The following is a 27,622-nucleotide window of genomic DNA, read 5'->3' as shown; positions in this document are numbered from 1 at the left end:
GTCTCACACACACACTCTCTCGCACACACTGTATCAGTATGAAACACACTCTCTCACACTGTGTCTCACGTACTCACTTGCACACACTCTAATTCTCACACACACACTCTCTCTCTCACAGACACATTCGCACCCAGACTCACTCTCTCTCTCACACACACACACACACACACACTCGCACATTCACTCTTTCTCTCTCACACACAGTCACTCTCATATACACTCTCTCAAACATACACACTTCGAGGAAAACCTTGCTAGCGCCCGTTTCATTTGTGTCAGAAACAGGTCTTTTTTACTAGTATACCTATAAATAACAGGCAACCTGCCTCCATGCAAAATGGGGGCAGAACAATCTATTTGGAAGAGTATAGAACCTCAATTTTTTTTAATATATAGCTGGATCGAAGTTGTGAAACACTTTGCCTTCTGCTGTAAGATCACCGAGAAACATGGAACCGTTTAAAAAGATATTAAAGACCATGTTACTTCAGCGCGTCTTTTATGAAAAATGAGGAAACTTTTGAGAGTTTGCTACAAATATTGTTGTCAATTTAAGAGTTAAAAAGACATTGTAATGAATAGATTTGTATTGTTTTTATAAATTTGGGTATGTGTTTAGATATGTATAATGTTAGTGTTTGTTTTATATTTGTGTATGTTTAATTGTGATCCACCAAGAATAGTAGATTGGTGGGATATACACTATTTAATAAAATAAAATTGTGCCTAATGCATTTACTCGTGAAACCGCCAATTAAGCATGCCTTTGACGTGCATAAGTGGTGTGTAGCTCTGAGCGTGAGCTTACAGATTTGCTCTTTAGGTGTTTCTACTGATAACACTATCCCCCCTATTTACTAAGCCGCGCGAGTGGCTGCAGTGCGCTAATGCCGACATAGCCCACTGAACTTTGAATGGGCTGTGTCGGCATTGCTGCATGGCAGCCGCTAGCATGGCTTAGTAAACAGGGGGGTATGTAGTTAGCACACTTTGAAAGCTTAGTAAATAGGCCTCTCTGAGAAGTACATTTTCAACAAAAACTAAGGAATTGCTCAAAGTAATGGAAGTGGAAAAACAAGCATCGAAAATGTACACCCACTAAGAGTATATACATGGGAGTGGTGTTCCAAACAACCTCTTTTACAGCCAACCTAAAGCACAGATCACCTTCTCAGAGCAAAGATCACGCACTAATTCAACTTCTGGAAGCACGTTATGGCACAGCTAAAAACCCACCCAGGAGATACAAAACAGAAGCTCACCAAAATGGAAGCCAATAACCTTTTCAACAAACTTTTATTTATTGCTTTAGTTGCTTGTTTTTTTTGTTTTTGTTTTAATCTCATCTTTCTGACTTACACCCAAGTTGGCCTAGATATTTACCTAGCAACAGTAGTACAATTTTTAGAACCTATATTACCATTCTATGTCAAAACTTAAAACATCCTTCTGACAAAGTATTCCATAAAATTCACAGCAATATATATCACATGTACCTGTCAGTATTATTGTTTATTTAAATAAAACACATAAAGCCTAAACATTGGGCCCATAAATAACTAATAGTAGGCCTTCTTCTCATAAAGAAAACAATAATAAAACATACAGCATAAAAATCTAGTTTAGGATGCCAATATGTAGACAGTGGACCTCTAAGATGTAATGAAACAAGTCATTTAAAAATGTTAGACAAGTTTCTGCAATACTTCTTCATTAATGCAAAAATAAAATCAGTTTTACTGTTTTGGGATCTTGCCAGGTACTTGTGACCTGGATTGGCCATTAATGGACCTTCGGCCTGTCCCAGTATAGCAGTGCTTATGCCCTTATATTCTTATTTCAAAATGATTGAGGTTGCCAAGTCTAATGTAAATTATGCCTCTCTAGACACCCACAGAGTTGGCTCTTATGCTTTTTTTTTTTTAGGTGTTCAAGGATTGTACACACTTAATATGGCTGATAGATGTCAGTACAGAGTAACTGCTAAGATTCCTTCTCCCCAAGGGCCATTACCACTACTTCCTCATAATCCCCAGCTCTGGCTAACCCAGGGACCAAAGACTTGACCCTGAATTGAACTCAGGTCCTCCGCCTGTCCCACATCATCATTTTCAAGGGCATAAACTTTGCTTCCACACTGAAGGTTCCTGGAATCAAGTAGTTCAAACTTCTAAAAGAGGAAGAGATTCTGTGAAACATCCGCAGTATACATTTTCAATTCCATTTTAATTTTACCACCCTCCTCTCCCTGATTTGACATGATTCACCGATGAAGAGCCAGCAAAACGAGAGCCAAAAAAAGAGCTTTCTGTTCTTATGAATTCAATTGAACAGATTATCATTTTCATATTGCTGCTCCTGTATCTGATTTTACAGTATTTGAAGGGTAATTCTATTAACAGGACACTTACCAAAGGCAAATTCTGTTCTTTACAGAATACTAGCACAGAGAGCTTGCTTTCACCGTTTACACTAGCTATAGGGTTATATAAATGGCTGCACCCAGATGTAACCAAAAATTAAAGGGGATTGGAGGACAACTTACACACTCAGTAGAAAAATAACCTCCAATAGATAGGATCTGTAGCAGTAGGAATCACAATATCTTCAGACATACAATGTAACAGGTTTAAATAATGAAGGAAGTAAGCACAACAACTGTTTCAGTGCTAACTCATACAATCATTGGTATAAAAAAAAGTCCATTAAATCTCCAAAGTTAAATAAATTTTATCCTCAATAGTGATACCATGATGCAAATCATCCAAATCTCTTTGTAACTAACACTCTGATTAGAGGACTTAGCTGTTTTTGATAACTTCTGTTGGTCCATCCGATGTTGGGCCAGCATTTCGTGGTAATATTCCGCTGCGTCAAAGGCTTTGGACCATTTGACAGAGTGTCAACAACACAGCTTTCCCTCAAAGATATTGTGATTTCCTACTGCTACAGATTCTATCTACTGGAGGTTATTTTTCTACTAAGCGTGTAAGTTCTCCTGCAATATCCTTTAATTTTTGGTTGCATCTATATGAAAAGAGAATGGACGCAAAACAAACTCAGTGGTGCTTAGACGCCAACTTCAGAACTACCGGCACATGCTACCTGCATGGTAGCCCTACCTTGCCTTTGTAGTGCCAGAACTTAATCGGTGGTAATCATTGCCACTAGGTTAGCACAGGAGCCCTTACCATCATCTGAATGGGTGGTGGTAAGGGCTCCTCACCGAAATGGCCTTGTAGTAACTGGTTCACTTACCGCATGGCCATTTCTTTTTCCCAAAAATGGACAACCTTTTACCTGCTACAGTAAAACAGGACCTCAGCACGCGTCAAAGACATGCACTGACGCTAGCGCATGGAAATCCATTCTAAGCACTATTCTATAAATGGCACGCAACTCACAGTGATGTTAACAGAATAGTGCTCTGTGTGGACTTTTTTCAGCACCATTTACTGAATCTAGTTCATAATGCCAGTATTGTAATCTGCAGTGTACCTACCTTATGTAGTACCCCAGGCGGCGCGTAGGCAGTGTACTCCCTGTCCAAGCAGAACACACTCCCTCCTCCAAGCAAGGGAGTGCGTGGAGCAGGTGCAAGTTATCAGCTCTGCAGGTCCCCTGCCCCCTCAGACGTCAACCTCCTGTTCCTGGGCAGGGGTCTGGCAGAGCCGACAGTGCGCCTACTCCACGCACCCCCTCGCTGCTGGCACCCGGGGCAGATTGCCTCCACCGCCCCACCCTAGGTACACTAGAAATTCTAATCAAAAGTTTGACTGGTGCATTAATTGTGAGTACCTTCATAGGCGGTTGGTGACCCAACTGTTTGGGGAGGCTAAAGTGGGTGTGGTTAGGGATGGGGCCAGGGGTGGAGCTTACATCCATAATTGACTGACAACACACAGAAAAAAAATAAGTAAAACTAAAATAGTCACAATTAATACCTTTTATTAAATTTAGATATTAGATACAGTGGTGGAAATAAGTATTTGATCCCTTGCTGATTTTGTAAGTTTGCCCACTGACAAAGACATGAGCAGCCCATAATTGAAGGGTAGGTTATTGGTAACAGTGAGAGATAGCACATCACAAATTAAATCCGGAAAATCACATTGTGGAAAGTATATGAATTTATTTGCATTCTGCAGAGGGAAATAAGTATTTGATCCCCCACCAACCAGTAAGAGATCTGGCCCCTACAGACCAGGTAGATGCTCCAAATCAACTCGTTACCTGCATGACAGACAGCTGTCGGCAATGGTCACCTGTATGAAAGACACCTGTCCACAGACTCAGTGAATCAGTCAGACTCTAACCTCTACAAAATGGCCAAGAGCAAGGAGCTGTCTAAGGATGTCAGGGACAAGATCATACACCTGCACAAGGCTGGAATGGGCTACAAAACCATCAGTAAGACGCTGGGCGAGAAGGAGACAACTGTTGGTGCCATAGTAAGAAAATGGAAGAAGTACAAAATGACTGTCAATCGACAAAGATCTGGGGCTCCACGCAAAATCTCACCTCGTGGGGTATCCTTGATCATGAGGAAGGTTAGAAATCAGCCTACAACTACAAGGGGGGAACTTGTCAATGATCTCAAGGCAGCTGGGACCACTGTCACCACGAAAACCATTGGTAACACATTATGACATAACGGATTGCAATCCTGCAGTGCCCGCAAGGTCCCCCTGCTCCGGAAGGCACATGTGACGGCCCGTCTGAAGTTTGCCAGTGAACACCTGGATGATGCCGAGAGTGATTGGGAGAAGGTGCTGTGGTCAGATGAGACAAAAATTGAGCTCTTTGGCATGAACTCAACTCGCCGTGTTTGGAGGAAGAGAAATGCTGCCTATGACCCAAAGAACACCGTCCCCACTGTCAAGCATGGAGGTGGAAATGTTATGTTTTGGGGGTGTTTCTCTGCTAAGGGCACAGGACTACTTCACCGCATCAATGGGAGAATGGATGGGGCCATGTACCGTACAATTCTGAGTGACAACCTCCTTCCCTCCGCCAGGGCCTTAAAAATGGGTCGTGGCTGGGTCTTCCAGCACGACAATGACCCAAAACATACAGCCAAGGCAACAAAGGAGTGGCTCAGGAAGAAGCACATTAGGGTCATGGAGTGGCCTAGCCAGTCACCAGACCTTAATCCCATTGAAAACTTATGGAGGGAGCTGAAGCTGCGAGTTGCCAAGCGACAGCCCAGAACTCTTAATGATTTAGAGATGATCTGCAAAGAGGAGTGGACCAAAATTCCTCCTGACATGTGTGCAAACCTCATCATCAACTACAGAAGACGTCTGACCGCTGTGCTTGCCAACAAGGGTTTTGCCACCAAGTATTAGGTCTTGTTTGCCAGAGGGATTAAATACTTATTTCCCTCTGCAGAATGCAAATAAATTCATATACTTTCCACAATGTGATTTTCCGGATTTAATTTGTGATGTGCTATCTCTCACTGTTACCAATAACCTACCCTTCAATTATGGGCTGCTCATGTCTTTGTCAGTGGGCAAACTTACAAAATCAGCAAGGGATCAAATACTTATTTCCACCACTGTATGTATCATATGTCAAAGAATAAAGTGGTTGCTCAAAGCATATGCTAACCACAATCGCTCAACTGCAAAACACTATGCACAAATTTGTGCAAAAACACACTCAGAACCTTATTGTACCATAAATATTACACTGGGCAGACCCTAATACACCAATATACCACGCATACGGAAAATGCAGACCGTCAACAACATGAAACAAGGGATTATAATATCACAATTCTCATGTAGAGCCACAAAACACCCTTTTAAGGTTGAAAGTGTTCACAATGGGCTCCTTTTATTAACGACCATATGTAGATCCTTTCCTTCAAGAGGTAGTGTGTCATGATTTAGGCTCTACACCCTTTCTGATGTTTTGTTGCCACCTCAGTAAGGCCAACACACAATCTCTCCACTGCAAAACACTATACACAAATTTCTGCAAAAACACATTCATAACCTTACCAAACCATAACATCACTAATTCCAAGGACAGTATGAGCTACAACCTTATGCGTGGAAAAGCAGCACTGTAATTACACCAGACTCTAAAACACCAGTACACAACCTAGTGAAAAAACAAAACAAAACAAAAAAAGGGTTGCAAATACTACACGCTAGCAGAATACTGCACCTTGATCACACATGAAAAACACATGACACAACAGATATGAAGGCAAAATATGAAGGCAAACTACTGAACTGGAAAGTTACCTCAAGAAGTCAGACTCAGCATTCAGGATACTAGAAAAATTGAAACTTATATGCAAAATATCACAGATGCACATTTCCAAAAGCTGGCATATTCCAATTAATAAATTCTGAATAAAATACTTTTTTCTACCTTTGTTGTCTGATCATTTAGTTTTTCTATTTGCTTTGGTCCAGTGTCTTCTGTTTTATGCAGTGTCTTCTTTCCATTTGATATTTTTTTCTCTCACCTTATCCACCATCCTCCTGTGTCCTTATGCGTCCTGTCTGCCATCTGTAGCCCTGTCCCTATCCTTCCTCCAGTTTCAGTATCTGCCCTCAAATTGTTCCGAACCAGCCCTTAAATTCAGCAGTTTTCCCTCAATCCATATCCAGCATTTATCCTCACTCCCCTCCCCTCCATGTGCATCTACTTCCTCTGTCTTCCCTCCCCTCCATCCATGTCCAGCATTTCTCCTCTCTCCCTTCCCCTCCATCCGGGTGCATCTCCTTCCTTTGTTTTTCCTTCCCTCCATCCTTGTCAAACATTTCTTCTCTCTTCCCTGCCCTCTACTCCATCCATGTCCAGCATTGCTCCTCTCTTCCATCCCCTCCATGTGCATCTCCTTCCTGACTTCCCTCCCCACCATCCATCCATGTCCAGCAACTCTCCATTCTCCCCTGCCCTCTCCTCCATCCACACATATCTAGCAAATTTCCTCTCTTCCCTGCCCCCATTCATCCATCCATGTCCAGCAATTCTCCTCTCTCCCCTGCCCTCCCCTCCATCCATCCATCCATGTCCAGCAACTCTCCATTCTCCCCTGCCCTCTCCTCCATCCATATACAGCAAATTTCCTCTCTCCCCTGCCCCCTCCATCCATCCATGTCCAGCAATTCTCCTCTCTCCCCTGCCCTCCCCTCCTCTACTGTCCAGCGATCTCTTCTCTCCCCTTGCCCTCCCATCCCATGCAATCCATGTCCAGCGATCTCTTCTCTCCCCCTGCCCTCTCCTCCTGTCCAGCAATCTCTTCTCTCCCCCTGCCCTCTTCTCCCATCCATGTCCAGCGATTCTCCCTGCCCTCCCTCAGCTCCCCTACAGCCCTCCTCTCCATTCCTTCCCCCCCCCCCCCCCCCAGCGTGTTTAATCCTTTTACTTTCAGGCACAGTGACGGCAATGAAGAGGACAACACAGATTCTCCCTTCCCTCACACAGTGTCCCGCCCTCGAGGAAACAGGAAATGCATCATCACAGAAGGTGGGAAACTGTGTGAGGGAAGGGAGAAGCTGTGTTGTTCTCTTCACTGCTGTCGCTGCGCCTGAAAGTAAAAGGGTTAAACACGTGCGGGGGGGAGAGGAATGGAGAGGAGGGCTGTTGATCAGGGAGCTGAGGGCGGGAAGGAGCAGAAGGACCATCCGGGAGCTGCCTGGCTGCAGCACTGCTGCACCAGGCAGCCCTGCGCTTGGGGGGGGGGGGCAGCAGCCAGGGGAAGGTCACGGTTGGGCTGGGCAGGCTTAGCCTCCCCAAGCCTCTTATATGGGGCGCCTATGAGCACCCTATTTATAAAATGACCCCCAGTATGACTTTCTTCACAAGCAGTCAGAGGGATATTTGAATTCATATCCTACAGCTTCTCCCATCTTATAGTTCAGTGCAGACCCTGCTACTCCTGATCCTCTTTGCTCCTACATTGTTCCTCATATTCTACAAATAGTTTTAGAAAAAAAGTAGATTTTAACTCAAATTATGATTCCATGGGACCAATGCAATCAGCATTTTCCCCCTATAGTTATGGAATGAAAGAAAACTCCCTATAAATCAGTTCCTGTATTTTTAAGATCACCACATGAAAAAGGCAGCCTGCCATCTAGTACTCAAACTCTAGGAAAATGGGTGCATGCAGTGGATCATTCCTAAATTAAATATAAACACAGATATATAGGGGGTAATTTTATAACTGGGTGTTAGGGTTAATAGAAAACACATAGACCAACAAATCCTGCAAAAATCAAGAGCAGGTGTAAATATGCCTATGTAAAATACACAAGTAAATCATGATTCCACCCAAACTCTGCCCTGAGCTTGTCTACTGTACAAGTTCATGCCAGTTTGCACCATGTGTACCAGAGCTGTGGAGTTGGAAGTAATTTTGGGTGCAGTCAAAGTTAGAATCAGTGAAGCTGTACTGACTCCAACTCCAGTTTCAAAATAGAAAAAACTTACAGCATTATGATATATGGTAAATTTATCATGTTTATATTTTTTTGTTCAGGTTCTTTGTTCAAACTTCACATAAAATATTGAAGTCTATTAGTCCTAATTTAATGCGTAAAGAAATATCCTGTGTTTCAGTAATTAATCAAATTTCTCTTAGATTTACTATACATGGAGGGGCATAATCGAACGGGGACGACCATCTCTAAGGGCACCCATCTCTGAGAACAGCTCCGCGAAGGGGTGGGGCAATCCGTATTATCGAAACAGGATGGGTGTCCATCTTTTGTTTCGATAATATGGTCGGGGATGCCGAAATCTCAACATTTGGGTCGACCTTAGAGATGGTCGACCTAAATGTTGAGATCGTAGACCTTAGAGATGGGCAACCTTTGTTTTTGGCAATAATGGAAACCGAGGACACCCATCTCAAAAATGACCAAATCCAGGTCATTTGGTCATGGAAGGAGCCAGCATTCGTAATGCACTGGTCCCCCCTTACATGCCAGGGTGCCAACCTGGCACCCTAGGGGGCACTGCAGTGGACTCCACAAATTGCTCCCAGGTGCATAGCTCCCTTCCCTTGTGTGCTGAGCCCCCCAACCCCCCCCCCCCCCCAACCCCACTCCCCACAACTGCACACCATTACCATAGCCCTTAGGGATTAAGGGGGGCATCTACATGTGGGTACAGTGGGTTTCTGGTGGGTTTTGGAGGGCTCATGTTCAGTGGCTTTCCTGGGGGGGGGGGGGGGGGGGGGGCGGTCCGCCCCGGGTGCACACCGCTGGGGGGGGGTGCCGCACGCGCCTGTCCTCTGTTGGTCCATGCTTCTTCTCTGCCCCAGAACAGGTTACTTCCTGCTCCAGGGCAGAGAAGAAGCATGGCCCAATGGAGGGCAGGCGCGCGCAGCACCCCCCCAGCGGCGTGCACCCGGCAGGGGGGGTGCTTCGTGGGGGTGTCCTTTCACCGGGAGGGTCCGCGCTGCATCGGGAGGGGGGGCGCTGCACCCGGGGCGGCGGGGCACATCGGCGATCCGCCCCGGGTGCCAGCTCCCCCAGGAACGCCACTGCTCATGTTTACCACCACAAGTGTAACAGGTGGGGGGGATGGGCCTGGGTCCGCCTGCCTGAAGTGCACTGCACCCACTAAAAACTGCTCCAGGGACCTGCATACTACTGTGATGGAGCTGGGTATGACATCTGAGGCTGGCATAGAGGCTGGCAAAAAATGTTTCTAAATTTGTTTTTTGGGGTGGGAGGGAATTGGTGACCACTGGGGGAGTAAGAGGAGGTCATCAATTCCCTCCGGTGGTCATCTGGTCAGTTCGGGCACCTTTTCGAGACGTGGTCGTAAAAAAAAACGGACCAAGTAAAGTCGACCAAATGCTCGTCAGGGACGCCCTTCTTTTTTCCATTATCGGCCAAGGACGCCCATCTGTTGACCACGCCCCAGTCCTGCCTTAGGTACGCTGCTGACACGCCCTCGGGAACTTTGGTTGTCCCCGTAACGGGAAGCAGTTGAAGACACCCAAAATCGGCTTTCCATTATGCCGATTTGGGCGACCTTGGAAGCGGTGGCATAGCCAGAAGGCAATTTTTTTGGTGGACCAACAGCTTGGATGGATGGGCACCATGCTCTGCTCTTGCCCTTCCCTGCCTCTTTCTCTCCACCACCCCTGCAAAAAAAAACAAAATGAAAAATGTGCGCGGGGCTGTAACCCTGCATGCTACCTTCGTTCCTTGCCTGCAGCATTCTTTTCGTCACCTGTCGCCGTCAGCGCTGCCATTCATTCACACAGGCAGCTCCGCTCCCCTTTGCTGCGTCCATCCAGCCCTCTCTGATGCACTTCCTGTTTACGTAGGGCCAGATGGACGCGGCAGAGGGGACCGTAGCTGCCTGTGTGATTGAATGGCAGCACTGCCGGCGACGGGCAAAGAAAAGAATAATGCAGGTACCGAGGCAGCACCGGCGGGGAGGACATGCGAATGTTGGGTGGGTGGGCCTGGAGGGAAAATGGCTGGGCCTGGGACCGCCCGTGGCTACGCCCCTGCTTGGGAGAAGGACGCCCATCTCCCGATTTGTGTCGAAAGATAGGTGCCCTTCTCTTTCGAAAATAAGCCTGATAGTTGGAGTCGGAGTCAAAGGTTTGGTGTACTGACTCCAAAACCCTGACACATACTTATAGGAATGGCCTAATTTTATAAGAGCCCATTTACATGTGTAAATCAGCATTTTACATGTAAAAATCATTTGTACAATTACCCTCCAAACGCTTACATCTGGCTAAAATCATATCTTCAGCATTCTTTAGTCCAGCACTTTCCAAACTGTGAGCCATCGTGCATGCCGCATTTCAGGTTGCAACCTGGGTGGACACTACATAGACACATGATTATGACACCTTGGCGGAGTGACGGGTGTCACTGCAGCTGCAAATATGGAGTCACAACCACATAAAGGTTTGAGCAGCACTGCTTTAGTTTGCTAAAGCTGGCACATGTGCCTTGTGAACAGGCCTGCAGTGGAGCTTCACAAGCTACCTCATGGAAGTAATCCATTAATTATCAAGGGCAAGATGTATGAGTTATAATCAAAGTACAGCTCCTTACCAGTTTAATGTTCTGTACTATTACTACCGGGAACTCTGAGATTACAGCTTTATCATGCATGCTGATTCATGAAAGGTTTGCAGGATATGCAAAGCAAACATTAATGATACACATTTCTATAAGTTTGATTAGAAATCCTTTTCTGCCCTCCAGATCTAAGCATAAAAAGCAAGTATGAGCCACCAGGGCAGGAGTAAGTGGGGATCGCTCCTGCCCCCTAATGCTTTCCAGACTGCTTAGGTGAGTCAGGATTCCAGGGGTGGGGAAGGGGTAGGTGTTGAGGCTGGCTGTCAGGTCAGGGGAGAGGGTCTTAGAGGGATGGGGTTTGGGGAGGGTCTTTTTTTTTTACATTTTAGCTCTGTATCTGGACTGGGGAGGGAGTTTGATCCACCAGGGCATGAAGGGCCCCCAATTCAGGCTATCAGGGCCCTTTAGCAACTGCTACGATTCAAAGTGCCTCTTGTTTAGTTTCAGAGGGGAAAAGGTTCACATTTTTTACATATTGCCACTGCTGGGAACCTGTGAAGTTCCAAATGTGGTGACATGAAAATATTTCTTGCAATATTTAGCTACAGCATGCAAATAAGGCAAAAAATCTCATTTGGATCCTACAGCTGAATTTCGCAAAAACAGGACTAACTAGTGAACATTTTCACGGGTTAGTACACATAGCCCAAAGACTAAATCTGAGCTGTGTGAAGTGCAACATGCATTGGTGTGCCCAGTCTCTAGAAAGCAAGCCCAAATATTAAAACCCAAGACACATTTTCAATGGACATTGAGATGACAGAACAATAAATCATATTCTAAGCTTAAGAGAAAGATGTCAATTTAGATTTCCTTTCACCTGTATTTTCCCTCATAAGTACATAAGTATTGCCACACTGGAACAGACCAAAGGTCTATCAAGCCCAGCATCCTGTTTCCAACAGTGGCCAATCCAGGTCACAAATAGCTGGCAAAAACCCAGAAAAAAAGTTCAAGCCATTTTATGCTGCTTATCCCAGAAATAGCAGTGGATTTTCCCCAAGTCACTTTAATAATGTTCTATGGACTTTTCCTTTAGGAAGCCGCCCAAACCTTTTTTAAACCCCGCTAAGCTAACCACCTTTATCACATTCTCCGGCAACGAATTCCAGCGTTTAATTATAGTTCTATATATCTCACCCACTCTGATAATAAAATGACATCTTTACAACACTGGAAAGGGCAGATAACACTTTATTCTGAAGTCTGCCAACTTTTATTAATTCAGTTTAAAGTCCAACAATGCTGGAGAGATGTCAAAAGATTCATCACAATTGAGACCTTCTTTCTTGAAAACACACACGGACTTGTCATGGAAGGGTAGTGCACCTGCTAATATACAGCTTACAAATTGTTTTCTCATGTATAAGTACTAGATGTGAATCCAAGGTACTTATTTCAGCACTGGTTTGAACAAATTTTAGAGTAATAGTTATTAACAGTCTTTCCCCTGGGCACAGAGTGTGAGAAAATCTTGTAAGAATCAGGCACCTAATTAAAGCAACACTTCAAAACTCTGGCAGTGCTATTAAGAAGAGAATGAACAAACTGAGATTTCTACAGCCGAAAAAAAAATTAAAATGAACAGAGATGTAAAAATTTGTAGAGTTAGGTTTTCTTTTATATTTTTTGATACAATGCAAAGTTAATTTCTCAGCCAAGTTTTTGAGAAATGCCCAGTAAATCTGATTTTCAAGATATCTACAGTAAAAATGCGTAAGATAGATCTACAGACAATGGAGGCACTGTTTGCAAATCTGTCTCTTGTATTCTATTCAAAGAAACATGTCATTTGTCCATTCATATACCTCAAATTTTCTGAACTTGAGCCCATTTTGGTCTACTTTTAAATTTGTTTACTGTTTTAATATAATACAGGGCTTCCCAAACCTGCCCTATGGACCCCACAGCCAGTCAGGTTTTCAGGATAACCACAATGTATATGCACAAGATAAATTTGCATACACTGCAGACCTAGTGCAAGAAAACTGACCTCATGCATATTCATTATGAGTATCCTGATTGGATACAGGGTCCCCACGGCAGGTTTAGAAAACCCTGATACAATGGTTCAATACCACTTGAAACTGCAGTATGTCCTGTCTTGAGCAATTCTGCAGTGTCTTTAAAAGTAATTTAGAGCCACTTTCAGATGCATTATGGAGAATGTTTAATGTAAATTGTACCATAACTCTGGCATCTCAGCTGATTCATACAGCTTACATATGCGATCTTACCTGCCATCCCTCTGTGCTGCTCCACCTTCTGTTACAGTTTTGACAAATATCCCCAGTTTTTCAAGACCTGCGTCCGCACCAACTCCCATTCCAATAATGCTGATTCCAAGGCCATCGTCATCTGTTAATAAAAAATACAAGTGTAATCCTAGACATCTCAAAGCATTTCCCAACCACACCCTCCTAAAAGTACAGTATTAGAGCAGGAAAAGCAGAAGCAATAGGATTTACTCTAGCTAAAGAAGGGTGTCTAGATATTGTTGAATTTACAGCAACTGAAACACTTCCTACTCCATCAGATGATATACGGCAAGATTCCAGTTCTCTCAGGAGAGAAGATTTCTCTCTATCTCATTTATGAGTATACTTCTTGCATGAAGCTGTACTGCCTGCACGGGTGTTTGAGTCTGAGCAATAGTGGACAACCTGAGCCTCAACTCTCTTCATTTAGCAACACTATATGATCAACTCTATGCAGTAACAACATCCAGTATTGAAGCAGCAATCCCCACTAAGGAGAAATTAGGTCTTACCTGATAATTTTCTTTCCATTAGTCTTTCCCACTATTCCTGAACCTGTGGGATAATTGTCCAATCAACCAGCAGGTGGAGATAGAGAACTGAAAACTGAGCTGAGATATACCTCTAATGGCATCCAGTATTTACATAGACGAGCAGAAAAGAGAAACTCAGAATAAATGCAACCACCTTAAACAACTCACTAACCTAACACAAACCAGACAAGCAAACATGGGTGGACCTCTCTCTTCTCTGTACAACTTGTAGAGAACAAGAGATACGCAGGAAGCACCATGCAAGGTGACAGTCGTTATTTGACCCATTACTTCACACCGACTAAACGTCTCAGAAACCTCAGACAGGCCTCTGGAATAGTGGGAAGGACTAACAGAAATTAAATTATCACATAAGACCTAATTTCTCCTTCCATTACTTAGCTTCCCACTATTCCAGAATCTGTAGGATATTCAAAAGCAATTTACAACTAAAATGGCATCAGATCAGAAAATTGAAAGCTTTTGATCATATAGGGAGAAAAAGGCCTCAGAGACCTCACAAAAAACACCACAAGCAAATCTTCTTTTCAAGTAGGTCACTTTTCTTTCATTGGTCTAGAACATTCCTATGACTTTTCCTTTAATCTCATTTGAATTATTTTAAATCATTTACTGAATTTTCAATTTTTCCTAAACTTTTTCTTAAAACATTTTACACCCACAAGCACATAAAAGCATCCAAAGCATCAAAGCACTTAACTTTCACTCCCGATGGAGCATCCATTTCACTTCATAGAGTTTCTTCAGGGGACTGTGCTGATGTGTGATCTACAAATAATTCAAAATTATATTTAGCAACATTCTGTAACTTCAACTGAACTTTCAAACCATAGCCACAGAACACTCACTATTAGCTTGAATACTCCCATCTTCAAAATGGTGCTATGCTGTCAGACGCCAAAGATGGTTCAATATATACCAACATGCATCACTTCGTTTTAAATCTCAACCAATCAATTGCTTGCTCCTACAATCATATTAGATTTTTACGCTACTTGCAAATAACATTTTAATAAAAAACATTCCATTCAATGGCAGCATTCAAGCCATTTGGCTCAAGAATGTCCAATATGAATATCCACCAGTTTTCTCGCTGTTGTAGTCTATTATTGTGATCTCCTCCACGCTGGCTTGCTGTGACGCATCAATGACAAAACACTTTAGAGCCTTAAAAACATGTTTCTGCTCCTCACAGTGGGCAACTAAAGGTCCCTTTGTAATTTTCCTTTTCAAATTCGATTTGTGTTCTGAAATATGTAACTTAAACGCTCTGGTGATCATACAGACGTATAACTTCCCACACGAACACTGGATGACATAAATCATATGATCAGATTTACAAGTAGTGAAATTCCTCAGAACATACTCCTTTCCATCTTTTGGATAACAATGAGTGCAGTGGAACAGGTAGATGTGAATCACTTGTTTACTCTTTCCAAAAGTACTAGGCGTTGGGGGCACACAATGAAGCTACAAAATAGTAAATTTAAAACATATCAGAGAAAATATTTCTTCACTCAACATGTAATTAAACTCTGGAATTCATTGCCAGAGAATGTGGTAAAAGCAATTAGCTTTGCAGGGTTAAAAAAAGGATTGGAAAAATTCTTAAAAGAAAAGTCCAAATGCCATTATTAAGACGAACTTGGGGAAAATTCACTACTTATTTCTAGGATAAGCAGCATAAAAAGTATTGTACTGTTTTGGGATCTTGCCAGGTACTTGTACCCTGGATTGGCCACTCTTGGAAACAGGATGCTGGGCTTGATGGACCTTCAGTCTATCCCAGTATGATAAAGGTTATGTTCTTAGATTCTTAAATGTTTTCAACTGTACAGTGTTTTCACATATGTTGCAAGTGCCACAATGATAATGACCCGTTAATCTGTCCTGTGCTGTTCTTCTCAGGTAATTCTGCTTGACTTCACTTCTCTTTTAAATTAGCTCCTTAGGAAAATGCTATCCCTAATTCATTATCTTGAAAACAAGGATATATTTGTATTACTTTCCATCTCTTTTTGATCCTGCAACTGAATATTTTAACACAAAGGTCTGTGTCTTCTCCGACTCCTCCTGTCATTTTCTTGAATTCAGTACCAAATCCTTGTTATTTCTCCTTCCGTTACATAGCTTCTCACTTTTGCAGAATCTGTGGGTTGTTCAAAAGCAATCCCTAGAGTGGGTGGAATCCTGGTGCTGCTGCCCTGAGGACTGAAACCCCAAAACTGACTTCAGAGCATGCCGCAACATCGACCACATCGTCAACTTGCAAATATCTGCCAGAGACAGTAAGGTAATCTCCACCGAGGATGTTGCTGTATGCTTCATAGAATGAGCCATCAAGGCCTGAGGAGCCTGCTCCGCACAATCAAATTAAGCTGACGCAATAGTCTCCTTCAGCCATCTAGCAATTGTGGGCTTAGAAGCCATGAGGTGAGGCCTCTGTTTACCAAAAAGAACAAGTCACATCACATAAGGAAGGAGAAGCAGAGATAGCCTCATCTGCCCACTCTTTCAGGTCTAAACGAGATCTCTTAGGAGCCGGAGGGGCAGCAGGGTGAGAAACTGAAGCATCTGTCAGCAACTCAGACTGTCCCAGCTTCAGTACATAGGCCTGATGTAACAGCAATATAAACTCCAGAGAAATCGAAGATCCCGATGCAGCTGAATGCTCTGTCGAGCCCTGATGATGTAAAATGGTGGCTGTGTTCTATATGCGATAAGACAGAGGCTGCTCCTCACTGTCAGTTGGTGCCTGTTCACACACTGTCCTGCATCAAACTGCACGCTGACCTGCCAGAGAGCCCAAAGACCCCAGCATATTCGAATGCTGTTCCAAATATGAAGATGTGCTGCCACCGACCATTTCCTCTGAGTCCTGTGGGATTCCCAGCTTGCATGTACTGCAACACCCCAATGTTCGCTAGCAGGTCCACAGTGGGAACACTGCTTAACTGCCTACGCAGGAGTCGCCATTCACCCTGTCACAAGCACAGCACGAGTCCCAAGCGGTGAGTCAAGATCCCTCCCCTGCACCTTTCTTTGTACAGTTAAGAGAGAAATCATTAAATTACTAAGGGTGCATCAGTTGGCATCTAATTTAGTGGAATACTTTCTGGGCCAATAAAGTTGCTCGCCGCAGAAATCCCCTTGCTCCTTGCAGCATTGGAGGAGATAAAGCAATGAAAAAGTCGGCCTGGAGTAACACAGAGTATATAATTTTCCATAATATATCACAAAGATCAACATGTGTAACTGTATAATTTAACATGTATAACTGTATAGTCTTAAAACTTCCAGACTGTCTTATAATGTTTTATAATGTCTTTCTGCTTTAACGCCTTCATGTATTTCACCACCATGTAACACAAAACCCTCTGTAAACCAAATGTATATTCACTGCTATTTCCAGTATCCATGACGAAATGTAAGCCACATTGAGCCTGCAAAGAGGTGGGATAATGTGGGATACAAATGCCATAAAATAAAATAAATAAATACATAATTTCATAACAAGGGCATATAATAAAGTCCCAAAAGATAAAACAGGTGGACAGAGCCAAAAGATATGACCCATGGTCGCTGAAGGCTATTTATACTCTGAGCATGCATTTGAGGCATAGAGAGAGGCCTTAGGCTCCTTTTACAAAGCCACGCTAGCGATAAGTGGCATGCCAAATGCAATGAAGTTCATTCAATTTCTATAGGCTTTGGCGCATTGGGCGTACTATAATTACTACCATGCCTTTGTAAAAGGAGTACTTAAATTGCAGTTCCCACTGCTGGATATTTTCAGTAGTAAGTTTCATACCTGCAAAACAGGATTTAATATGTTCTCCATGTACTTCAAACTGCGAGTCTGTTGTCCATGATTGTGATAGTTTATCACAAACTCAAAGAACAGTTTTTACTCTGTAGATATTTATGATGATAAGATAAGGGTACAGTCAGTTGTAAATCAAGGATTAGGGCAATAATATGTGTTTCATGAACTTCCTCCATTAATTTGGCAGCCTCTAACACACAAATATAGTGCTTAAGTTGTATACACTGTGACACTTTTGTGATGTCATCAGTGCCACCAGGCAGCAAGGTCCCATAAGGTGACCCTGTTTGTACTTAGATATTTGGTATTTCCTAAGAATTATGACAGAAGCCACTGAGGGAACCATAGGTGAGGGGGAGGTTTGATACAATCCCCAGTTGAGCACCAGAGTTATTTAGGTGTTCATATGTGGCAATCATCTGAGACCTGCTACAGTGATGGGTATTTGGCTAAACACAAGGAAATGCTATGTGCAGCTCTGGTCTTTGGGTTCCTCTCCAAGGAACATGGAAGGTGTAATTCTGACAGCTGGGGGAGGGACAAACAGGCTGCCAAATCCTTAGTAAACTGGAGCCCTGGGGAGGAGCTGTGAGATCCCCTAGGCGGTGTAGTTGCGAGGCACCCCAATCAGAAACAGGAGACTTCTGGCCTAGTTCTGCAAAGTCAGCTGGGAGAGGGTGGGGCAGAGACCACCTGAGCAGATGCAACAGAGGCAATGCTCCATGGGAAAGAAGGGAGGCAGCATTACACAGTTTGTTTGCACCAACCAGAAACTAAGCTGGACCTTGGGAGTCCAAGGTACTGTTCTAAATGTGTTTTGGACATTCACAGAAGAAGAAAGAAAGTTGATGCCAAGTCTCCAGCCCTGGTTTAGTTTTGGGACATTATGTTTTGTGCTGCAAGAAGCAGTGTTTGGTTTTGCTACTGGCACATGGAAGGAGTGGGAAGACTCCCTGAAGTAAAAGGGAAAAGGGTGGAGCTTCCTCTCTGCTCCAGGAAAGCTCCATGGGAGCAGAGGTGTACGAGAGGCAGCAGCTGTTTAAAAGGTATTTGAAGAGAAATTCCAGTTTGAATTGATTTTTGAACACAATGCCAACCAGGAACTGGAGTTGGGAATTGTAGCAGTATTACTAATGAAGCGCTGATAAAGGAATCAGTGTCAGCCATGTGGCAGACAAGCTACAAACTGTGACACTGCATAACAGACAGTGCAATGGTTTAAAGGTAAACACCTTGCCTGTAATGAGAATTTTATGGGTAAACTGGAGAACTGTTGCTCTGAAGTTCTGCCACCTTGCCTGAGTAATAGTGCTAGAGAAAACCCTACTGCCCCACTGATATTTTCATGACTCCCGTTTAGCCAAATGCAAGGGCTGGAATAAAAACACTGTTCTATATGTTTTGAATTTTCCTCTAAGCCTAGTTCTCCTTGAAGGGAATTTGCTTTTGGTGATTGAGAGGCCTGGAAAAGAGAGGGGATGCCCTTTTCCACCATGCTGCGTCCTGAGCCGCAGCATGGGTTGGGGCTTATTCTTCTTTCATAACCAGAAAAATTTAAATCTTGCCTTCATCATCTAAATCATGATGAAGGCAAGATTTCATTGTCCAAGCTCTAAAAGTGACCGAGTCAGAGACTGGTAAAACGTCTTTGGGGCCCTTTTAATAAAGCTTAGCACATGCTAACGGTCATTAGCATGTGCTAAGAAGTCTATTATATACCTATGTGTTTCTTAGCACTTAGTACGCACTAATTCTGTTAGCAAACACTAAGTTTTAGTGGAGGAGTGGCCTAGTGGTTAGAGCACTGGTCTTGCAATCCAGAGGTGGCCGGTTCAAATCCCACTGCTGCTCCTTGTGATCTTATGAAAGTCACTTAACCCTCCATCGCCACCTGGGACAGAGAAATATCCAGTGTACCTGACTGTAACTCACCTTGAGCTACTACTGAAAAAGGTGTGAGCAAAATCTAAATAAATAAATAAAAGGCCCCTTAATTTCCTTGAATTGGCAGTAAAGGAGAAACAACTGTTAGGTACTTATGACATCTACAAAGCCATTTCCAAGTTAACCATACAGGCTTAAAAATTAAAGATGCACAGCCAATACTAGAAACCTAACCATTAAACTTAACTAAAACAATCACGAGTAGTGTAATAGTGAATGTGCTCAGAATGCCCATGCATGCAACACAGCCGTAACCGGCTTAAAACATGCCGGTGGAACCCACCCACCATCGTAGCACAGCCCTCCCTACCTACCGGTTAAAAAAAGCACAATGTCCAATACAGTCACTGCTGTGTTAGATAATGATTATATATAACGATTTTTGGGAAAACAAAAAGGATGAAACCACATGTGGCACACACCTTACAAAAGGGAAAAATAATTTATTAACGGCAAATGCAGTGAAATCACGGTTTACAACATCAGACGTCTTACCCACCTTTGTTTTAAAAAGTACAACGTTGCACAAAGGAAGGAGAAAAGCGCGAAGAAAAACGAAGCAGGGCAGTAGCCCGGTGATCGCCTAAGCTGCAGCGACGCAATTCCTACACGCTGTGGATGCACGCTGCGGACGCATGTTAATGACGTCAAGATGGGTCGCATATTACCCACGTCGATACCGTGTGCTTTACGAATTTGCAACAGCGCATGCGTTTTCTGCTCTGCTACGAAACTGTCATGCATCCGACTTTTGAATTACGAATCGGAGTTTGCAGGTGGGGTTTCTTGGTGCATTCTTTGTTTTTTTGAAATCGGTAAGTGCTTTAACGATTTAGATTTTTTTACGTTTGGTTCCTGCATCTGCCTCTATGAGACATCCACATTATAAGCTAAGTACCACCGCACTGAGTAGTACCGGCACCTACATAACCCCAGGCTCCTCTCTAACGCTGCCCTCTGTAACACCGATGACCTGCCCCTTTTTTTTTTTTTTGCTGGCGGTCAGAGGTGATATTCAGTGATACTGCCCACTTTAGTGCCACTGAAAATGGGGTGGGGGGAGTAGGTGGCACTCACCTACCCGCTTAAATCGCTTTGAATACCTGCCCCTAAGAGAATATCAGCTGCAAGCGCTAGCACTTTAATTACCTATCCATTCAATTTTACTCCATCTATATCTGCTCTAAGATGTTGCAGTAATGGTTCTAAAAACAAAAGAAAAAGAATAGGGGAAAGGGGACATCCTGTCAGGTACGTCACTGGATAGGAAAAGTATTTGTTCGGGAACCATTAAGAAGCAGAGATGCTTGAGGCCCGCATTTAAGGTCCGAATTGCACGCAAATACCACACTCCTAAGCCAATAAACACTAAGGTATAAAAAAGAAAGGGTATATTATAAAATATTTAAATCATAGCAAAAGAAAAAGACCTCAGATAGTCTTGTATCACTTAAAGATTCAATCGCTGATCTTCCAAAACCTCCACTCTTATGAAATGTCCTCAAAAATTTTACAAAACACTTTCTCAAAATACTTTGGTTGGATAAAGCTAACAACTGGTTACCCTCACTGAACTCTGAACATGATACTAAGGTTGTCACTATTAAACAAAATAACTCTGTCCACATTAACTGGATTATATTCTAAAATGTTACAAAAAAATGTCAAAAATGGAAAAGATTTGAAATTGGGTTACATAATTATGCTACTATTGATGGCTACAGAGCATACAATTACAACACAGGAATACAACAGTTCTCTTTTACAGAGATTTTGGCTGTATCTTTAATTCTTGTAGAGGGTCATTAGTTGATGACAAATGCTTTATCCAGAGCAGATTAAGCAAAACATAATTTCAGAGCAGAACACAACATAACACCAGTGCTTTTCATTCTCTTTTATTTTTCAACAAAAGTACATTGTTAAGAGTATGATGAGGGACAGTCTCGTGGCTCAGTGGAAATGTAGCAGAGTTGCAGAAGATGGAAGAAATCTGATTCTGTACATCACCTGAACTCTGGGACCTCCAGGACTGCAAGGGTGAGATTCAAGACTTTTCTCCTTATGGGTCAAGTTTTAGTTAGCTTTTCATTTTGCTTGTGACTGATTGGTTGTCTCAGGACCTGTGGTCAGTAGCTTATCTCTTGGTATCTATTGGTGTAATAATCAGTATACTTTTTGTAGTGTACAGAGTTTTGTAACTTGCTTTGCATTTTGCAATACTGTTATTTTTTATATCTATAATAAATAACATATTTCCACCTCGGCATTGTTCTTTTCATTGGTGGAGAGCCTCACAAGAATCTAAAGGCCATATTTAGGTACTATCATATCCTTAGCAAGCAAGTCCAGAATAATTGCTGTAAGTGATTATCTGATATAGAAGTATCTACACTGATTAATCATCAATTTCAAAATTGCTCCACAAGCATGACTTGTATGAGAGGGCGGCAAGAAGGAAACCATTGAGGCAGAAAAGCAATGTGATATACCACACAGTCTTCAAAGAAGCACTCATGGGACCAAAGCTACGCAATACACCTGATATAAAATGAACACAGTGCATCACCCTGCTAACACCATCTGGTAAAGCACTCTGGTGTAGACCTGCATTGTGGATAAGCTTTATGAGCGGGCTATGGAGTTAGTACACTAAAGCCTTCAACTCCAACTACTCTATTTTTCTACTGTCTGACTGACTCTTACTACACGTGGAGGTGAATTTTTAAAGCACTTAGACTTACAAAGTGTTTTGAAAATGAACCCCATAGTAAATTTAAGAGAAATTTGATTAATTATAGAAACAGAATATTGGACGACTAAGCATTAAGCAGCACAATTGTAACAGGTAGGGGGGGGATGGGCCTGGGTCCACCTGCCTGAAGTCCACTGCACCCCCTAACAACTGCTCCAGGGACCTGCATACTGCTGCCAGGGAGGTGGGTATGACATTTGAGGGTGAAAATAAAAAGTTGTGAAACATCATTTTTTGTGGTGGGAGGGGGTTAGTGACCACTGGGGGAGTCAGGGGAGGTCATCCCCGATTCCCTCTGGTGGTAATCTGGTCATTTAGGGCACTTTTTGGGGCCTTATTCGTGAAAAAACAGGGTCCAGGAAAAGTGCCCTAAATTCTAGCTACAAACGCATACTTTTTTTCCATTATCGGCGAAAGGTGCCCATCTCTACTCGGCCGATAACCACGCCCCAGTTCCACCTTTGCCACGCCTCCGACACGCCCCTGTCAACTTTGTACGCTTCCGCGATGGAGTGCAGTTGAAAATGTCCAAAATTGGCTTTCCATTATACCGATTTATTCGTTTTTGTGAGATAAACGTCTATCTCCCGATTTGGGTCGAAATCTAGGCTTTTTTTCTTTCAATTATAAGGTGGACAGTGTCCCTAAAGCTTTGGCTCCCATTACAGCTATTGCCCCTTTCCAGACTGAATGCTTGGTCCAAGGCAAGATTCTGTTTTCATGTGATAAATGTATGCACACTGAAACCCTTGTGAAAAAAGTAAAAGAACTAAGAGAGGAGGTGGAAAAACTAAGAAGCATCTGTGACAACCAGAAAGTCATCCCCGAGTTGCATGTTGAAACATTGGGAATATCCAGCAAAAGAAGAGAAGATCTTGAGCAGAAAGAGAACAGCTGGACACAAATCACTAGATCCTGCAAAATCAACCCCCCAACTCCATCTTCTGTTGAACTAAAGAATCGGTTCGTAACCCTGGAGGCAGAAGAGCTGTAAACATCTCAAGAACAAGAGGAAATGATCAATAATTCTAAAGCCACTGGATTGGTGGCCAATAAGAAATGAAAGGTTGTGGTTGATGATGAATCTCTTCTGAGGGATACTGAGAGGCATATTTTCAAAGCACTTAGCCTTCCAAAGTTCCATAGGTTTCTAATGAACTTTGGAAGGCTAAGTTCTTTGAAAATATGCCTCTGAGGCACCCATCTGCCGACAAGATATGTTGTCTAAGTAGGTGTGCTGTCTGCCTGTCGCCAAGATTTGAGATCTAGCGGAAAGATTTCTTAGACTCATCAAGCCTACTGCCCACTATCCTATGCCGCTCATCCATGTTGGCACAAATGATACAGCTAGGTATTCTACTGAACATATCAAACGCGACTTCATGGCTCTGGGTCAGAGGGTAAAGCATCTAGGTGCACAGGCAGGGTTCTCATCGATTCTTCCTGTGGAAGGAAAAGGCCAAATGAAAGAAGTTCGCATCCTGGAGCTAAATGTGTAACCGCGTGGATGGTGCCAACGCAAGCGCTCCAGTTTCCTAGACCATGGGATGATTTTCCAACAGCTACTGAGCTGTGATGGTGTTCATCTTTTAAGGAAGGGATGAAGTATCTTCAGTAACAGACTGGCTTCAGTTCTAAAGAGGGCTTTAAAATAAATTTGCTGGGGATGGGTGAGGAAAGCCCCAAAGTAACTAATAGCCCTAAGGAATGAAAGACATCAAATACCTTATAGAAAAGGGTAAAAAGAGTGACATCTGGAGAGTCTTGTATACCAATGCCCATAGTACAGGAAACAAATTTTTAGATCTAGAGGCTACAATGATAGAAACTGACTTGGATTTAGTGGCTGTCACGGAGATGTGGTTCACAGAGAGCCACGACTGGGATATAATTATACCTGTCTATAATCTATGCAGGAAGGACAGTGGAGGAAAAAAGGACAGACGAGTGGCATTATATGTTAAGAATAATACTAAAGTGACAGAATTGCAGGTCATATGGAGTAAGGAAGAAGAACTGTGGGTTAAACTGGTAAAAGGGGAAGGAAAATGTATTTACATTGGTGTAATATACAGGTCAACTTCACAGACAGAAGAAATGGCCAGAGACTTAATTGAAGACATCCACAAAATAGCTAGGAAAGGGGAAGTACTATTGATAGGTGTCAATTGGGGCATCCCTGCTGCAAGGTCATCTAGAAGAAAAGAGACCTTGGATTCGCTACAGGAAGAATTGTTTCAGCAGTGGGTAATGGAACCGACACAGAGCTATCCTAGACCTGATGCTCACAAACGGGGAGAATGTTTCTGATGTTATGGTGGGAGATCATTTGGCATCTAGTGATCACCGAATGGTGTGGTTCAATATTAAGACAAAGCAGGAGAGGACTTATTCGAGATTGAAGGTTTTAGATTTCAAAAGAACTAACTTTGCTAAGACGGGAGAATTACTCAGGAAAGAGTTACTTGGATGGGAACAGTTGAAGGATGTAGAACAGCAATGGGCGAACTGAAAGGAGTAATTTTAAAGGCGACAAACAAACATTTATGTTAGGAAATTACAAAAAAGTAAGAGGAAAAGAAGGCTGCTCTGGTTCTCGAATGTAGTAGCTGAAAAGGTAAGGGAAAGAAGGTTAGCCTTCATATGTTACAAGATGACTCAGAAAGAGAAGGACAGGCAAAAAACCTGTAAAAGCTAAGAGAAGCTGGAAAACCTGTCAGGAATGCTGTGGTGGATTAAAGACTCACAAGCATAGTCACATGTGTGACAGTCATTTTCAAAATTTAGTTTTACTAAAAGCGAAGTAGATTGAATTGTAGAACAATAAAATTGTTGGGATAAAAATGTTAACAATAGTTGCATTCTTATTGTTAAGGTACTTATTTTTACTCAAAAAGTATTACATTAGTCAATAACTTTTTTACTTTTACTTAAGGAAATTTTTCATTTATTTATTTATTTTAGCATTCTTGTATCCCACTGTTATCCATAAACAAGTTTCGGTTCAAAGTGGCTTACAATTTATATGTCCATTATGACATGGAAAGGACTTCAATAGTCTATAGAATTTTCAGAGGGGCTGTTTTGAAGGAAGCAGGATGATAATTTATGTAGTTATCTAAAGGGTTTTGATGAGGTAGGTTTGTAGAGATGGGACTTTGATAGAGGTAGGATGATAGTTTGTGTGTTTTTCTGAAGTTTTATAGAGGTATGATGTTGATAACTTATGCAGTTAGCTATAGAATGTTTTGAAAAGGCAGGGTTTTATTTCTTTCCTGAATTGAAGGTAGTTAGTGATGCTTCTTGTGGCTTTTGGTATTGAGTTCCACCATTTGGAGCCCAGATAGCTAAATTATATTTCTGCAGTTGGGTAGGTAGCCTCTGCTTTCTGGAGTTGTGTTTCTCAGGGATAGCTCAATCATATCTAGCATATATTCAGGTGCCATTCCAAATAGTACTTTGAAAATGAGGGTACTCGTTTTGAAGAGTAGTCTTGCTTTGATTGGCAGCCAGTGCAATGTTTTGAGTAGTGGAGTTGTTCTTTCATATTTAGACTTCTTGAATATCAGTCTTGCTGCAGTGTTTTGGACGGTTTGCAGCGATTTTAGTGTGGTTTCCTTGCATCCTATGTTGCATCCTACTGCGTTGCAGTAGTCTAGTTGTGATATATTGTCGATTGTACCATTATTCGGAAGGACTGTCTTGGAAAATAGTCTCTTATCTTTCTCAGTTTCCACAGAGTGTTGAAGCATTTTGATGTTACTGCTGATATTTGTCCAGTGTTCTTCATTGTACTTTTACCTAAGTATTAAAATAGACATCTATTTTTACTTTTACTTATCTACTTTTGACCTAGTACTTTGAACAACACTGTGCTCAGCCCATATGTATGACCCTTTGCATTTTTGTGCTATGCCACTAATGTATGCTCTTACAGAGTAGCACTGACACACCCTGTTGGTACTTAATCCGTAAGGGCTAATATTCCATACATTTACAAACACAATAAGCTTGAAAATTTGGTTACCAAGTTATAGAATTGTCCTTTTATCCAAAATGACTCATGGCTCATGCCAAAGGGACTTTCACCCTTTCACCCAGTATTGAATCAAGGGATGTGAAAACTTAAGTACTCAAGACCTTTTGTTTTTTTTTTTTATCCTAATTACTTTTTATATTAATATATATTTATATATTATTTCTATAATAGTCCTTTCACATTGAGAGCACAGAGCATGTTCTACAGGTCAATAAAACATCTACTTTAATTCATTTAGAGCTATACTTTTTAGAGAGGAGAATGTGAAAAACATGCAAAGGTGTGAAGACTTTTCAAGGCATTGTACATTCCTGAACTTTCATGTTACATGCAGCTTTTGTATACTCTTAAAACATGCCATTCATTATATCTGACTGTACATTTGTACAGGTAGCAGCCCACTGGGGCCCTGATCGATTATATTGTTCCTGCTTCATGTGCATGAATACGAACAACTGCAGCAATAATGAAAAATACAATTAGCACCTTTCTCTAGCTCTGTCGGGAAAAGATCCAGCTTTTCCACACGTTTTTCCAGTTCATATTCTGCCGAAGCAGCCACTGGGTCCACTTCATCATTCCTCCTGTCATAGTCTTCATTTGAATAAGTATTAAAGACCTAGGGAAATAAGAATCAACAATGACAAACTGTACATTTTAACATCATTATCTAGGCATCTTGGGATTAATTTCTGTTTTATTAGCCACATCTTGTGCCTTGCACAATTCTATACAATATTTCCAATGCCAGCGCACATATCAGAGAGCTCAAATTTATTTGTAATCACGTCACTATTTTTTAATAAAAGCATTTATTAAATGCACTTTTATCTAACAGACATGCCATAAGAAATGAATACTTGATCCTTACATTATCATTCAGCAGATATTTAAATTCCATGAAGCTGCTACTTACACATGTCAGAAGCAGGGCTGTGGAGTCGGTACACCAAACCTTTAGCTCCAACCCCTCTATTTTTCTACTGTCTGACTCTGACTTACATAGTAACATAGTAGATGACGGCAGAAAAAGACCTGCACGGTCCATCCAGTCTGCCCAACAAGACAACTCATGTGTGCTACTTTTTGTGTATACCCTACTTTGATTTGTACCTATGCTCTTCAGGGCACAGACCGTATAAGTCTGCCCAGCACTATC

General features: G+C 42.3%; 1 protein-coding gene across 1 annotated transcript in view; it reads right to left on the bottom strand.

Moving 5' to 3' along the window:
- The window catches only part of PPP1R9A (protein phosphatase 1 regulatory subunit 9A), a 364,256-nt gene that overhangs the window by 179,009 nt on the left and 157,625 nt on the right, over nt 1-27,622 (bottom strand). Inside the window, exons 3-4 of the mRNA XM_030200679.1 lie at nt 26,950-27,082; nt 13,325-13,445 (exon numbers count right to left, since the gene is read on the bottom strand). Of these exons, the coding sequence (XP_030056539.1) occupies nt 13,325-13,445; nt 26,950-27,082 (254 nt within the window). The remainder of the gene's footprint in view (nt 1-13,324; nt 13,446-26,949; nt 27,083-27,622) is intronic.

The sequence above is a fragment of the Microcaecilia unicolor genome, chromosome 1 (assembly GCF_901765095.1).
Source record: "Microcaecilia unicolor chromosome 1, aMicUni1.1, whole genome shotgun sequence".
Lineage (NCBI taxonomy): Eukaryota > Metazoa > Chordata > Amphibia > Gymnophiona > Siphonopidae > Microcaecilia > Microcaecilia unicolor.
This window is presented reverse-complemented; position numbering and strand designations above follow the sequence as displayed.